The sequence below is a fragment of the Jaculus jaculus genome, chromosome 1 (assembly GCF_020740685.1).
Source record: "Jaculus jaculus isolate mJacJac1 chromosome 1, mJacJac1.mat.Y.cur, whole genome shotgun sequence".
Lineage (NCBI taxonomy): Eukaryota > Metazoa > Chordata > Mammalia > Rodentia > Dipodidae > Jaculus > Jaculus jaculus.
In genome coordinates, this window is record NC_059102.1 from 248,921,793 (window position 1) to 248,936,092 (window position 14,300).

Sequence of the window (14,300 nt, forward strand, 5' to 3'; positions counted from 1 at the left end):
GGGGCCTTCTTTGTCACCCTTCTCCCACCCATTAGTCCCACCAGATTAGCCCTGGTCAGATCCCTGCACCCCATGGTTCTTTGGCCAAGAAGCTATCCTCCATAATCCCAAACCCTGTCTGTCAGTACTTGGGCCCCAAGTGGTGACAGACATGGGAGAGACTTACAGGGGCAAGGGCGTTTGAAGGACATGTAATCCTTGGAGCAGAACAGCGGAGCCAGCCTGCCCACGGGCTCAGCTCTGACTTCTCGCGGGGAAGGCCCCTCCACTCACCTGCAGAGACACAAACAGGCAGGTGATAGGGTGCCTACAGCACCTACCGGCCTTGCAGGCTGGGCATTCTTGTCTCCTAAGCCACTCAGGGGAGGGAAGGGGCATTTGAGACTCCTGGGCTGCAGAGCAGAGTATGAGGGTAACACAGGGGTGAGTGTGTGCTGGGTTCCAGAAGGAGTAGGTGGGACCAGGGAATGCAAGTCCACAGAGACCAGCGTAGTGGGCCACATGCGCTGAGCCTTAGGGTTGCAGCCCACAGTCCTCATCGCACAAGGGGAGACCCGGGGTGGGGAGAAGCTAGTTCAAGGTCTGGGCGTTAGAAAGGTGTTCCCTGGCTCTCAGCTCAAACCCTCATATGATTATTGCCCTAAGGACTTGAACAGGAGGAGAATTCTTCCTTATATTAATAAGGAAGTTGAGGCTCAGATAGGTCATGCAGCTTCTCCAAGGTCATGCAGCATTCAACTATAGGCTGGGATAAGAATCCAGGTCAGTTTGCCTTTCAAAGCCAGTTAGACAGTACATCCCTTCAGAAGGCACCGGACATATCAAATTACCAATTTAGAAAAAAAAAAAAGGGCTTATGGAAGAAAAATGCCTCTTCCTCCCCTCCCCCTACACGAGTTCTGTGTGTGACGCCTGGGTGTCTAGGGCAATGGTGCCAAGTCACTTTACCACCCATTTGCAAGGGAGCAAACATTTTCAAAAAGTAATCTATCCTCCCACATCACTAAAGATCTGAACTAGGTCAATCTCTCCCCGCATATCCCCAAGTGACACGAGACTATGGGAATAGGAGGGTAACATGACTCTTATTTCCTAGAAAGTAGGGACACTTGGCTTCAGAATACAAAGTGCACCTTTGGGGGTTGTGGAGCAGGATGCCAGGCCCAAGGGGCTTCTTCAGGAGAAAATCTTTCCCCTCCTTCCCTGGTCTCATGAGGCTGCTAGCTTCACTGGTCCCAGAGATGATGTCATAGTGGACAGAATTTGTCTAGAAGAGGTGGACCAAGAGGTTCCCATCCTTATCTTGCTTGGTTGATTGTACTATCTATCTATCTATCTATCTATCTATCTATCTATCTACCTACCTACCTACCTATCAATCATCTATCTGTCTACGTATGTATGTGTGTATACACACATACATATACACATGCGTATTACCCCTCCTAGCCAGTGCCAGCTCTGGATGGAGAACATTGGCAACTACATGGATGAATTACATTTTGTATTTAGCAAATGAACCAGGGACCTGCCCTTGGGAAGTCTGGCTCAGAAGCTGGATTCCCTTTGTGCTAATGTCAATGTGGCCATTTCCTGGCAGCAACTCTGGGCAAAGCATTTCCCTCCGTTTGAGCACCACATCCTCCTGCTAAAACAAGAGCTCAGAGCTTGCCTTGGGAGCATTTAGTGTGTGTGACTAGCTTGGTACATGGCACTCCCCTCTGTGGGGGCAGGAGGGATGCAGCTGACCTTGGAACCCCACACCAGGTGGTGCCTCTCCACCCCCTCTGATGCTGCTCAGCCTTCTCAGTGTGAACCCTAGGCTGGCCTGACACCCACTCACAGTCTCCATAGAAACCCAGGGTGAGTTCTGACCTGGGGAGGGAGGGTAGGAGGTGATCTCCCAGGCTGCTAGGGGAACTGCTTTCACACCAGAAGATTCCAGAAGAATCCTGGGGTCTGTGATCTTTGCTTTCCAAAAATACACATGGGTACTGGTGTTTGCATTCACATTTGGGGTTATGTTGGGGGTACATGCGTGGGCATGCACACATGTGTGTGTCTGGGGGAAATGTAAGCAGGATAGCAATTCATCTCTCCTACTGCTTACAGGGAGATTTTCTTCCCCTCCTTCCCTGCTTCCTCCCTCCCTCCTTCCCTTCCTCCCTCTCTCCCTTCTTCCCTCCTTCCTTCCAACTCTTTCTTCTTGGCCTCTCCCCTCTTTCCTGGCATGCATGTGTGCATGCGCATGTGCATATGTGTCAGTGCGTGCACACACCAGGGCCTCTTGATTCTGTAAACAGACATCAGACACTTGTGCCACTTTTTGCATATGAATTCTTGGCAATTGAACCTGGCCAGCAGGCTTTGCAAACAGGAGCTTTTTAACCACTGAGCCATCTTCCCAGCCCCCAGAAAGATCTTTTTTATAGGCAAAATGGATGTGTCACTTGGTCCCTTGCTCAAAATGTCCCAGCTTCTCACCATAGCCTCCACAGCCCTAGAGTCCTCTCTGCTTCTCTAGGGAACTGGCATAGTGTAAGAGCTTAATAAATGTACAGAAGTCACTTTGATAGCATTGCCCATAAGGGCACCAAGTGCCATGGAAGGCTCAGGTCACCCCAACTTGAGGGGCTCCCCTTAGGGTATCATCTCTCTGAGAGAACTCTCTGGACCATTCCTTTTCAGTGGGTCCCGTGATTCTCAGATGGAGGCCAAGGCATCTCAGGGAATGGGGAAGAGGGAGATGGGCCTCCCAGGGCCTAGGCTACAAGAACCTCCGTTATCTATGGTTTGCCAAGGTCACTGTGGGTATTTGGAGGACAATGGAGAAGTGCCTACATGGCTGGCAAGGGGCCAGTGGCTCAAGTAGGTATTTCTGTATGTGAAGGATTTCTGGGCACGTGGCCCTTCAAGTGTGGTTCACATTAGCCAAACACTTGAAATTGCCAGGTAATGTCACGTATGCTATTACGACAGACCCTTTGGGGGAGGGGATATCATTTCTATTTTTCAGATGAGAAAAGTAGGCATCAGGATGGCTGGTGGTCATTTGCCCCAAGTCACAGAGAAGAGACAGAGGGGCATCTGTGTACACAGGGATGTTGCCACCCCTACTGCCCCTCAGTTACTGTAGTGGCACCCACACAGATCTGTTGCCCTCGGGGTTCTGGCTGGCCTACTTCCTGGCCATAGTCGCTTGAACTTTTGGACTGTTTCCTTTCCTAGAATCCCCTTCTTGCCTCTTCTGCCTGGAGAACTCTTATGTAGCTGTCAACACATGGCTCCAGAGAGCTCTTTGTGAAGACACCCTTGGTTGCTGGAGACAGATCCATCACACCGGCTACATTTCTGTGACACGGGGATGTCCTCCTAGACCAAGTCTAAATAGCCCTGGACACACAGCTCCTCAGGGGCTTGGCGGGTGAATGTAACCTGTGCACACTAGAGCAGGGAAGGGTATGGAATGAATGCTCAAAAAGTACATGGGACACTGGCACAAGCCAGCCTTGGCCAGATGGTAATGCATTGGTGGTGTGCTGAGACTGTCTTCAAAGGATGCTCAACGGCTGAGGAGGCCCTGCACAAAGCTGGAGGTCTCCATACATCCCGTTACCCAGGAGGACAATGATGTCCACCATAGCCAGGGTCACCATTCCCTGCTCTGTACACCATAGCTGGTATGTCACACAGTTTTTGACTGTAATTTCACATCAAGCTTGCAAGAAAGCTCCCTAAAACTCCTGTCAGACAAACAAGGGATGGGTTTTCTTTCTGAGACAAGATCTCATTATGTAGCCAAGGCTGACCTTGAACTCAAGATCCTCCTGCCTCTGCCTCCTAGTGCTAGGATTACAGGAGTGTACCACCATTACCAGCTGAAATTTCAAGGTTTATTTTTATTTATTTGGGTTTTATTTATTTATTTAATTTTTTGCTATAGTGCTGGAAATTGAACTCAGGGTCTCATGCATGCTAAGATAGTACTCTACTATTGAGTTACCTCCTCAGCCCTTAAGACAGTTTTTTTTTTTGAGGTGATGTCTCATTCTAGTCCACGGTAACCTGGAATTCACTATGTAATCTCAGGGTGGCCTCGAACTCATGGTGACCCTCCTACCTCTGCCTCCCAAGTGCTGGGATTAAAGGCATCTGCCACCATGCCCAGCTGTTTTTGTTTTTTTTTTTGAGGTAGGATCTCACTCTAGCATAGCCTGATAGCCTGACCTGGAATTCACTATGTATCTCAGGCTGGCCTCAAACTCATGGAGCTCATGGTGATCCTCTAACCTCGACCTCCCGAGTGCTGGCATTAAAGGCATGTGCCACCATGCCCAGCCCTGCATCTCGTTTTATGTGGGTAACTGGTGAGCTGAACCTGGCAGGGCTTGAAAGCAAGCACAGCGATCCTACCTCTGCCTCCCTATGAAGACAGAATTTAAAACTTATTATTTTTTAAAAATTATATTTTTATGAGAGAGAGAACAAGAGAGAGAGAATTGGCATGCCAGGGCCTCCAGCGACTGCAATCGAACTCCAGACGTGTGTGCGCCCTCTTGTGCACCTGTGTGACCTTGTGTTTGTGTCACCTTGTATGTCTGGCTCTTGTGGGATCCGGAGAGTCAAACATGGGTCCCTAGGCTTTGCAGTCAAGTGCCTTAACCGCTAAGCCATCCCTCCAAGACAGGCTTTTTTTTTTTTTCAAGGTAGGGTCTTGGTCTAGCTCAGGCTGACCTGGAATCCACTATGTAGTCTCAGGGTGACCTCGAACTCACGGCAATCCTCCTACCTCTGCCTCCCAAGTGCTGGGATTAAAGGCACGCATCACCACACCTGACTGGCTTTCTTGATGTTACAGTAGAAGCAGGAGTTTCCGCCTCCCAGTCTATTTACTCCTTCTTTTGCTCACTTGAGGGTTTCATTGTGACCCACATGATGGTGACATCAGACCCTGTGTTCAGGTAAAGCTCTGTGGAGTCCCCGGAACAAAGGAGCTGGACATAGGGTGTTCATCTGAGTGTCAACTCTGGGTTCCTGCGTGTGACAGAGCTGTGACGCAGTGATGAGGGCAGTGGACAGAACCTGGCTCAGAAGGGCTGGGGCCTGGGTTTGCTGGGAGTGGAGCAGTTTACCCAAGCTGCTAGGCCCACCTTGAAGTCACTGCTACCCTGCCTCTTTGGAGCTCAGCATTGGAGGCTTGGCTTGTTCCTGCTGTGACTCATCTCCCACTGAATTGTCTTGCTGGGAACTTGCTGGAGGGTGGACAGGCGGTACTCCAGGCTTTGAATGTGTGTGTGGAGAGTGCACATGTTCTTTCATGCTCCTGCTCCTGGCATACCTCCACCCTGAGGCTGTGGGACACTCAGACCTGGACATTGCATAAAGGGACAGCCTGGGTGCTTGGAGAGAGTCACCGTACAAGTTGGAGCCGCATAGCAGGACCCAGGAGCCACCTGCCTCATGGTGGAGGGCTGCAGGAAAGTGTGGAGTCTGGCTATGTCAGTGAGTTCATGTGCAGTCCCCCTGTGTGTACAATACCTGCTCGGTGCTGTCACGTTCTGTCAGCTCACTGGATCCTCAAGACAAATCCCCACTTTTGTGACAACTCTGAGATGCAGAAGAACAAAGGGACATTGTGAAGTGGTGAGCTGCCTGTCCTAAGAGGGCTCCTAGAAGGACTCACAGCAGGGCCACCAGCCTGCTTCTGTTCTTTCTGGAAGGCCTCCCTGGGCTCAGGGTGGTGCAAAGCTGCAGGGAATGGTGCTAAACAAAGGCAGGAAGTGGGAGAGGCCCCTGTCACTGCTGTTAGGCAAAGTGCCTGTGTATCAGGTCTTGGGTGGTGTGGATGGAACAGGGAGGCAGACTTTGATGGTTCCTGTCCTCACAGAACTTTTCTGTTAGAGGTGGGGATGGAGTGGCTACGGCGGTGACTATTACAGGACATCAGGGAATGAGGGAACTGAATAGAGGCAGCTGTGCAGAAGAAAGATGGCTTCACATTTAGAAAAAGTGGCCCCCATAGGTAGGCTTTGGTAGGAGGGTGACAGGTAAGCAGAGATCAGAGAAAGCCAGCCAGCTGGGCAGACACCTGGAAGAGCGGACTCCTGATGGGAAAACGTGTCATGCAAAGACCCTGGACAGGAAGGTGGGAGTGGGTTTGAGGGACACACATCTGAGAATAGAGACCGAGAGAGGGGAGGAGATGAGGACGAGGATCAGTCTGTGTCTGCTTGGGAGCAGAGAGGAGAATAGAGGTCCAGATAACCTGACTGCTGGGCCCGGAAGTGCTCAGTGACTACTGAGTGAATGAATGAGTGACGTCATCTCACAGGGCTTTGTTCCCTGGATCTGTGGGTAGGCATATGATTGCATTGAGCTGAAGGAAGTAACAAATTTCTCCTTGACTTGGTTAGAAGCACTAATTTTGACAGGGCTCCATCCAGCTCACTCCATTAGGTCTAATTCCTGGGGTTTCAGATGGGAAACCTTTCTCCTATCACAGGAAGGACTCAGCTTCCACAATTTGCTTTGGCAAATCAGGTAAGTCATGCACTCTTTGTCACGCACTTGAAATGCAGAATGAAGGATCTTGGGGGAGTAGGGGAGGAAAAGAGCAAGAAGATACTGGCAGAGAGTGGGCAGAAGGTCTTAAGGCTGCCTTGGTCCCAATGTTAGAGAGGAGGGTGTGTTTGAGAGCCTCTGCAGAAAGGGGACTTCTCTGTGTGTACAACGTCTATAGTCACATGCCCTGGATTGGTTTGGACATTCCTAGGTCTCTATGTTGTCTTGATTGACTTCTTTACAGGATCAAATGCCACCCTCTTCACCACTGTGGTCCAAACGGAAACTTGATTCCTATGTGTGTGCATGAGTCGGGCCATCTGCATGCTGGCAAACAGGTCCTGATCAAGTGTACTGAAGTCTGACTCAGGGTTCCAAAACCACCAGAAGAACCCTAGGTAAGCATTATTTACAGCAGTGAAATATGAGGTAATGCCAGCATAGCCACCAGTAAGAGAAGACAGACTGAGCACGTTATGGTACCCACTTATAATGCAATATTATATAGCCATGAAATTATGTTTAAAATAATTTTAATAAACATAAAAACTCTTCATTGTTTAAAAAAAAACAAGTTACTAAAAAAACAGGTTATAGATTGTGCAAACAACATGATCCTGACTTTGTAGAAGAGCCAACCCTAGTGGGAGCACTCATTCATGGTGACTGGATGGAAACAGGGCAACCTGGTCACAAGCATGTGCTCTCCGGGTGGTGGTGGACTTAAGGAGGACTTTAATGTTCATTATATTTTCATTATATTTATGATATTCTCTAATTTTTCTACAATGGACATATATTTCTGTTAAAAACCTGAAAGATCATTAAAGTCCCAGAAAAAAAGAAACTTTATAAGTAGCTTGTTGAAAAAAATTTAAAGCTATTTAGCCTTAGAAATGTCATTTGTTAGACTGAAAAGGTTTTTAAAAATAGTTTATTTATTTATTTGAGAGAGAAAGAAAGAGGCAGAGGAAGAAGAGATTGGGCACGTCAGGGCCCCTAGCCACTGCAAATGAACTCCAGATGCATGTGCCACCTTGTGCATCTAGTTACATGGGTTCTGGGGAATTGAACCTGGGCAAGGGCTAAGCCATCTCTCCAACCTTGAAAAGATTTTTTTTTTAAAGTTAACTTGCCTTCAAGCACTGATAAGAAGCTTATTAAAATATTTTAAAAACAGGGCTGGAGAAATGGCTCAGCAGTTAAGGTGCTTCCCTGTGAAGCCTAAGGACCTAGGTTCAATTCCCCAGTACCCACATAAGCCAGATACGCAAGGTAGTGCATGCATCGGGAATTCATTTGCAGCAGCTAGGGGCCCTGGCGCACATATTCTCTCTCTCTCTGTGTCTGTCTGACTCTCTTCTCTCTGTCTCTGCTCACAAATTAACTAAATAAAAATATTAAAAAATCTTAATAAAGCAGTATTTTATTTGTGACTCTGGGGGTAAAACCTAGGGTCTTGCACATCCTAGGCAAGTACTCTAGCACACTTTTTTTTTTTTTTTTTTTTTGGAAACAGAGGTCACTAAGTAACCTAGGTTGGCCTTGAACCCATGATCCTCCTGTCTCTGCCTTCTGAGTATCTGGGATTACAGGCCTGCATCACCAGGCCCAGTTTGTAAAAAAAAAAAAAAAAAATCTTCATCTTCTTTTAAACCTTTATAAAATTATCCCTGATGCTTAAGCAAGTCTTATTTGCCAAATGTTTGAAGGAATACTTTCTTCCTTACACTGTGACATTTTGTTTTCAATCAATCTACACACTTGGCAAGAATAATAAAAATAATAGACCTCATGTTTGCAAGATATCTTATAATTTTGTAAAGCATACTAAATGTTGAGTACCATTCTGGGCTCCAGAGATATCGCAGTGAATGATATTGATGAGGGAAGATAATAAACTAATGAGGAAGGGATCTGCTGGGAGTGTTAAGTGCTATAGAGAGAAACAGAAACAAGAGGTACAGATAATGAATGGGAGACTGCTCTTTTCAGTCAGTTTGGCAAAATCAGCTGGATTATTGTTTCAATGAAAAAAGCAGGTGTGTCTAAAAATCCTGTGGCTCATGGACAAGCACCTTCTTTTACTGTTGAGACATTAATGACTAAAAATCTTCATGGAGGGATCATTTTGATAACTCAATACATGTCATCCAAGTTACAATATGCTAATTAACAATTTTAAAAACGCATGTAAAATTATGATGAGTCACAGTAATGTTTAAGTATTCTATACCTAGCACAGGCCCTTAGCCTTTCTGAGCCTCGGTGTTCTTATTAACATAATAGAGACAATTATAGGATCCAAGGACTCCCACCGTCCTCCTCCCAGCCCCCATCCCATCAGATTGCCGTTGAAATTCAGAAAGAAAATGATTGTGTTTGGGAATCTGTGGGTGAGGAGTATTTAGAATGCAGACATGACAAGGCCCCTGGCCCAGGTCCACTGGATATAGCCATAAACTTCCTATGCATTCTTCAGTCCTCATGACTACCCTGGCAGGTGTGTAATCAATACTTATTTCCATTTTCAAGATGGCACTGAGTCTCTGAAAGGGAGGCCACCTGCCCAGAGTCATATGCTGAGAACCCAGACATCCAGTTCTGGTAGCTGGGCTCAGCCACTTGCCAAGGGGCCCCTGAACCCTTCTGGCCTCAGTTACTCCTTCAGGAGGCTGAGAGCAGATCAGTTCTTTCCTGCCGTTCACCCCACACTTGGTGTTCTTATGGGGCTAGGGCTTCAGGTGAGACCTGAGGGTGCCTAGCTGATTAATGCCCAAGATTAAGGATAGTCCCTGGGTCCCCACCACACTCCCTATTGGATGCGCTATAAATACCTAGTGAACCAGAAGGCACAGACCTAATTAGCTGCTGATGAACTTCTTTGGGAAGAGGAGGGGGTAGGATTATGGAAGAAGCAGGGATGGGATACCTCAGTGGGTGAATGAGAGGAGAAGAGCGCTGAAGGGGAGTTTGTAAAGAAGCACTCTAAGGAAGCAGCTATTCTGCCTGGTAACAGGTGGACACATTTCCTGACTTCATACCCTGTTCCCGGGAGCCAGGTCATAGGTGGCCAGGAACTGATGTGGATGTCGTTTTTCCTTCTACCAATGCCCCTGGCTCTGTGCCACCTCAACGACGTTCATACCTTCTTTAAGCCCTGGACATCTGTCTGGTATGCTCTGGGTCTGAGGTCTCTGCGACTGAAACTGGGGCAGATACCTTCCTGGGGACCTTTGAAGTTCTAACCTCTCAGTCAACTACTGGCTCCATCCTTCTCCTTAAGGTTCATTGTTTCTGGAGGCCTTGTGCCTGGCTAGCCTGTTCAGACACATCACCGTCAGCAGCAGTCACTGTGGGCACCCCCGGGGTCTCCTAGCAGTCTCCCTGCCCCAGTGGCTGCTCTTCCTGTTGTCATCTATCACAACCATCAGTGGTGGCACGTCTGGGGAACCTGATAAGTGGCTCCCTAGAGAAAGCAGTCCTCCCCATGCCTCTAAACCCAAAGTGGAGGGAGGTGTGTAAATTCCCTTGTATATGGCATGAGCAACATGTGGGGGTGCCTCTGCCTGGAAGGGCAGAATTAGCCAAGGACAAAGAAGCCGAGTATCCCTTATGGTCAGTGAGCTTCTTTCAGCCTGGACCGGACAGCAGCACAGGGTGGGAGACTCGGTTTGAGGTTGTAGGTCTGGAGGAGGTACCTGAGAAAGGAAGAGGCCAAGGACACAGCCTCTCTTGGCAATGTCAGTCGGCCTTGGGTTCTGTGGTGGTTTGATTCAGGTGTCCCCCATAAGCTTAAGTGTTCTGAATGCTAGGTTCCCAGCTGATGGATATTTGGGAATTAATGCCTCCTGGAGGGAGTGTATTGTTGGGGGCCGGCTTATGGGCTTTATAGCCAGTTTCCCCATGCCAGTGTTTGGCACACCCTCCTGTTGCTGTGGTCCACCTTATGTTGACCAGGGGGTGATGTCCATCCTCTGCTCATGCCATCGTTTTCCCCTGCCATCGTGGAGCTTCCCCTCGAGCCTTTAAGCCAAAATAAATCTCTTTTTCCCAGAAGCTGCTCTTGGTTGGGTGATTTCTACCAGCAATGCTAACCAGACTGCAACAGGTTCAAAGGCCACTCTAGAGAGGCAAGGGGTGGACACCATGGCCCCGCCCCCAACTTCAGGGAAAGTCCCTCTGCTTCAGTATCTACCAGGCCTGGACATCCCAAAATAATGACACCCTATGGCCAAACAGTCCAGCACTGGATGTGTGTCAGGAACTCCAGAATAATCACATTCTTCAATGTTGCAGATTCATCTTCCTTATGTTGGGGAAACTGAGGCTCAGGGAAGTCCAAGTATATTGCCTAACATCATACAGAAAGGAAGTCAGGCAAGGCTGACTTATAGTTCCAGAGCCCCTGGACCGTCCGCTTACAACAGAATCCTGCCTACTTTTTAGAGACAGGAAGCTGAGGCACCCGGGTGGTAACGCCATTGGTTCCAGTAGGCAGCCCTGATGTTTGAGGGGGGAGTCCCAAGGGGCACCCTTTTGGCAGGGACCCATGGGATTGTTTGGATTAAGACTAAAGAACAAGCAAGCTCTTGCAACTCCTTCTCCTATCTGTCACCGTGCCCTCCCCTTTCCAGCCTGGGTCTGGCTGCCCATGCTGGCACCTGCGCAGTTGAGGAGGGGAGCCCTGGGTCCGCAGTACTCTCCAGGCCCCCAGACCGCAGACCCCCGAAGGGGAGCGAGCCAGTGCCGTGCGCGCACATGTCGGCTTGGGGGTGGGATGGACACTGCTCAGTCTGGGAAGGCGCCTGGGGACAGGCGGCGGCGTCCCTTGGCGCTGCGCAGTCAGTGGCGGCGCCGCCTGGGACTCAGCCTGGGGCTCCACGCATGGTAAGGGGCGCCCAGGAAAGTCGGCCTCGGTGGGAGGGAGGTGCGGCCGGGAAGCGCCTTCTCTCATCCTTGAGGCTGAGTTATGACAAGCCCAGCAGGCACCCAACCTGAACGAGGCCCAGGAGACCCACCCGTCGGAAGATCCAACTTCCTGGCTCTGGCGGTTGGGAAGAGGGCTCAGGCTCAAACTCTGCACAACCCCAGTCCCTTTTCTCTCTCACCCGGGCCAATAGTTTCCCCTCTCGGGTGGGCTGCTCAGCGATCTTCCAAACCGAAGCGCGGGGCCGGGGACGCAGTCTGGGGTTCCCACTTCGGGTGGATGCTCCTCCGGGACCCCCCTTTCCCCTCAGCCCCGGGTATGCGCCAACCCGGGTGGCCCTTCCGGGAGCCGGAGAGCTGGAGCCGGGTGCGCAGGAGTCCCGCGGTTCCACTCCGCTCCGAGCGCTCTGCGGTTCCGCTCCGGACCCCGCATCCGCCCGCTCGCCTGCAGCTCTCCCGCGCGCCTCCGGCCGTGTGCGTCCTCGGGGGCCTCGGCCCAGCGCGGGGGAAGGGGCCGGGACCCTCTCCGCCCTCCCCAGCGCCGCCCCCGGCCCCACGCCCCTTACTCGGCTTGGCTGCCGCGCTCCTCTCCGGGCGCCGCAGTGCCGGCTCCAGCTTCGGCTCCAGCTCGGGTTCCCGCTCCCGCTCCGGCTCCGGCTCCGGCTCGGGCTCCGGTTCCCGTTCGGATGCCGCGGCGCTCGGGCTGGGCTCCGGCGGCGTCGCGGGGGGCGCGCCGCTCCGCCTCGGCCTGAGCTGCGTGCAGGGGCGGGGCGCACAGGCGGGGCCCGGCGGGGCCGAGCTGACCCCGCGCCCGCGATCCCGGCAGCGGCGGCGGCAAGCGGCGGCGGAGGAGGACGAGGCGGCGGCCGAGGCTTCCCGGGATCCGACCCCGGCCCGGCCCTGCCCTGCCGCAGCCCCGCCCGGCCGCCCGTCGTCGTCCCCGCGCCGCCGCTCACGTCGCTGTCACCCGCTCCGGTGGCGCCGCGGCCCGGGTCATTTCTGAGACGGGGACGCGGGGGAGGTGGGAGCGCCGAGCCGCGCCCCTCTGCGCACTGCCGGCCCGACACCCACACGGCGGCAGGCGGGGCAGGGCGCCCAGGAGGCCCCGGAAAGCGCGGAGCCCGGCGCGCCAGCCACACGCGTGAAGGGGAGGACAGACAGACTGACACACACGTGCAGAGAAGGGAGGGTGACTATATGTCAAGGAAGGACAGCGGATAGGTTGGTTGGAGGCAAGAAAAGAGCTAAGGGCAGAACGGAGGGTGAAAGAGGGCGGGACGTAGCCTGGCTGGCCCTTGGGGATGGGCAGAGGTGCCATCAGGGCCTCCTGTTCGCAGTCATTCGCAGCAGGTGAATTCTGGTCTGGCAGAGGCCTCCCCTCCGAGCAATCAATCAGTAGGCCTGTTTCATTCCCCCTCACCCAGACCGTGCCCTCTCCTCTGGAACTCAGCACTGGCAAACCCAAGTCTGCCTTGGAGGATTTGTGGTTCTGGGGAGGAGCCCGGATTCCAGCTCCTGCTCTGCCTGCACCCCAACTTTGGGGCCTTGGACACATCCCAGCCACAGGCCTCTTTTCCACCCCCATCTAGGGGCTTTGGGCACATCCAGCCCTAGGTCTCTTTTTCTTCATTACTGTAGAGTTTCCCTTTATCGCACCCTTACTGTATTGGGGTGAAATCATTTTTTAATGTTTTTGTGGGAGCCCAGCGAGGGCTGCCACGTCTGGGCAGGGCCACAGAGAACAGAGTGGCACTTGGCAAATTTGTTGAGGGAGTTGATGAACTGTGTTATGCCAGCCCTCTCTAAACCCTCATTTTAATGAATGTTTTTGTTTATTTTATTTATTTGAGAACGACAGAGAGACAGAGAGATTGAGAGAAAGAAAGAGGATGAATGAGAGAGAGAATGGGCGTGCTAGGGTCTCCAGCCACTGCAGACGAACTCCAGACCCGTGCGCCCCTTTGTGCATCTGGCTAACGTGGGTCCTGGGGAATCGAGCCTCAAACCGGGATCCTTAGGCTTCACAGACAAGCGCTTAACCGCTAAGCCATCTCTCCAGCCCCAAACCCTTATTTTATTGATAAGGGAACTGAGGTCTGAAGAGTCAAGGGCATTCAAAAACTCTAACGCCTACCACTGACTAGAAAGTGGTTCTCAAAAATGAAACATGACAAAGAGCTGTTGATAATAACTATGGTCCATAACTATTGGGGAAGCAGAGGAGCCCCCCACCACCCCCTCCACCTTGAAGAAAGAACTGAGCTGGCCATGGGTCTGGCCTGGAATAAGCTCCTGGAGAAGACACACCACCTTCTATCTGAACTCTGTCAGGCTTCGCTTCAGATTTCATGGAGTCTGGGATGGTGGCAGGATTGGGGCCCCTCCCAGCTTTGTTTGGCCCTCTGCCTATCGGATGCCCTCACCCCTTCCAGCACCTAGCCTGGTACATCTCAGTTCTTCTGGGGCTGTGATGGGGAAGCTGAGAGGTGTAGGTGATGGGACCAGGATGAATGAAAACCTCCCTAAATCCTAAGACAAGGCACCTGGGTCCACCCAACCTCATGTATTTATTTAGTTTTTGGTGAACAGATGAACCAGGGAAAAGAAAGGACAGGACAGGGCCAGAGAGCTAGAGTTGGAGGTTAAGACTTCCAAGCTAAAGCTGTGTCCACTGCACAAAGAGTGACTTTGACTTCCCTGAGCAGACACACCAGGTTATCCATACCAGATGGGTATCGTAGTTGTCCCGTGCTTTTACCTGGAAGCCATACTCTTTGGCAAGACCCAATGTGTATGTGTTTTAGGGTAAT

At 51.4% G+C, this 14,300-nt stretch overlaps 1 protein-coding gene across 2 annotated transcripts in view; it reads right to left on the minus strand.

Moving 5' to 3' along the window:
* The window catches only part of Bean1 (brain expressed associated with NEDD4 1), a 48,599-nt gene extending 36,417 nt beyond the window's left edge, over window positions 1-12,182 (minus strand). The window contains exons 1-2 of one of the 2 annotated variants that reach the window (XM_045143413.1): window positions 12,057-12,182; window positions 167-273 (exon numbers count right to left, since the gene is read on the minus strand). In XM_045143413.1, coding sequence (XP_044999348.1) covers window positions 167-191 — 25 coding nt within the window. In that variant the 5' untranslated portion in view covers window positions 192-273; window positions 12,057-12,182. Of the gene's footprint in view, window positions 1-166; window positions 274-5,538; window positions 5,557-12,056 lie in introns of those variants that run through there. The other variant, XM_045143483.1, reaches the window with a different exon arrangement.
* Window positions 12,183-14,300: the final 2,118 nt, after the last annotated feature.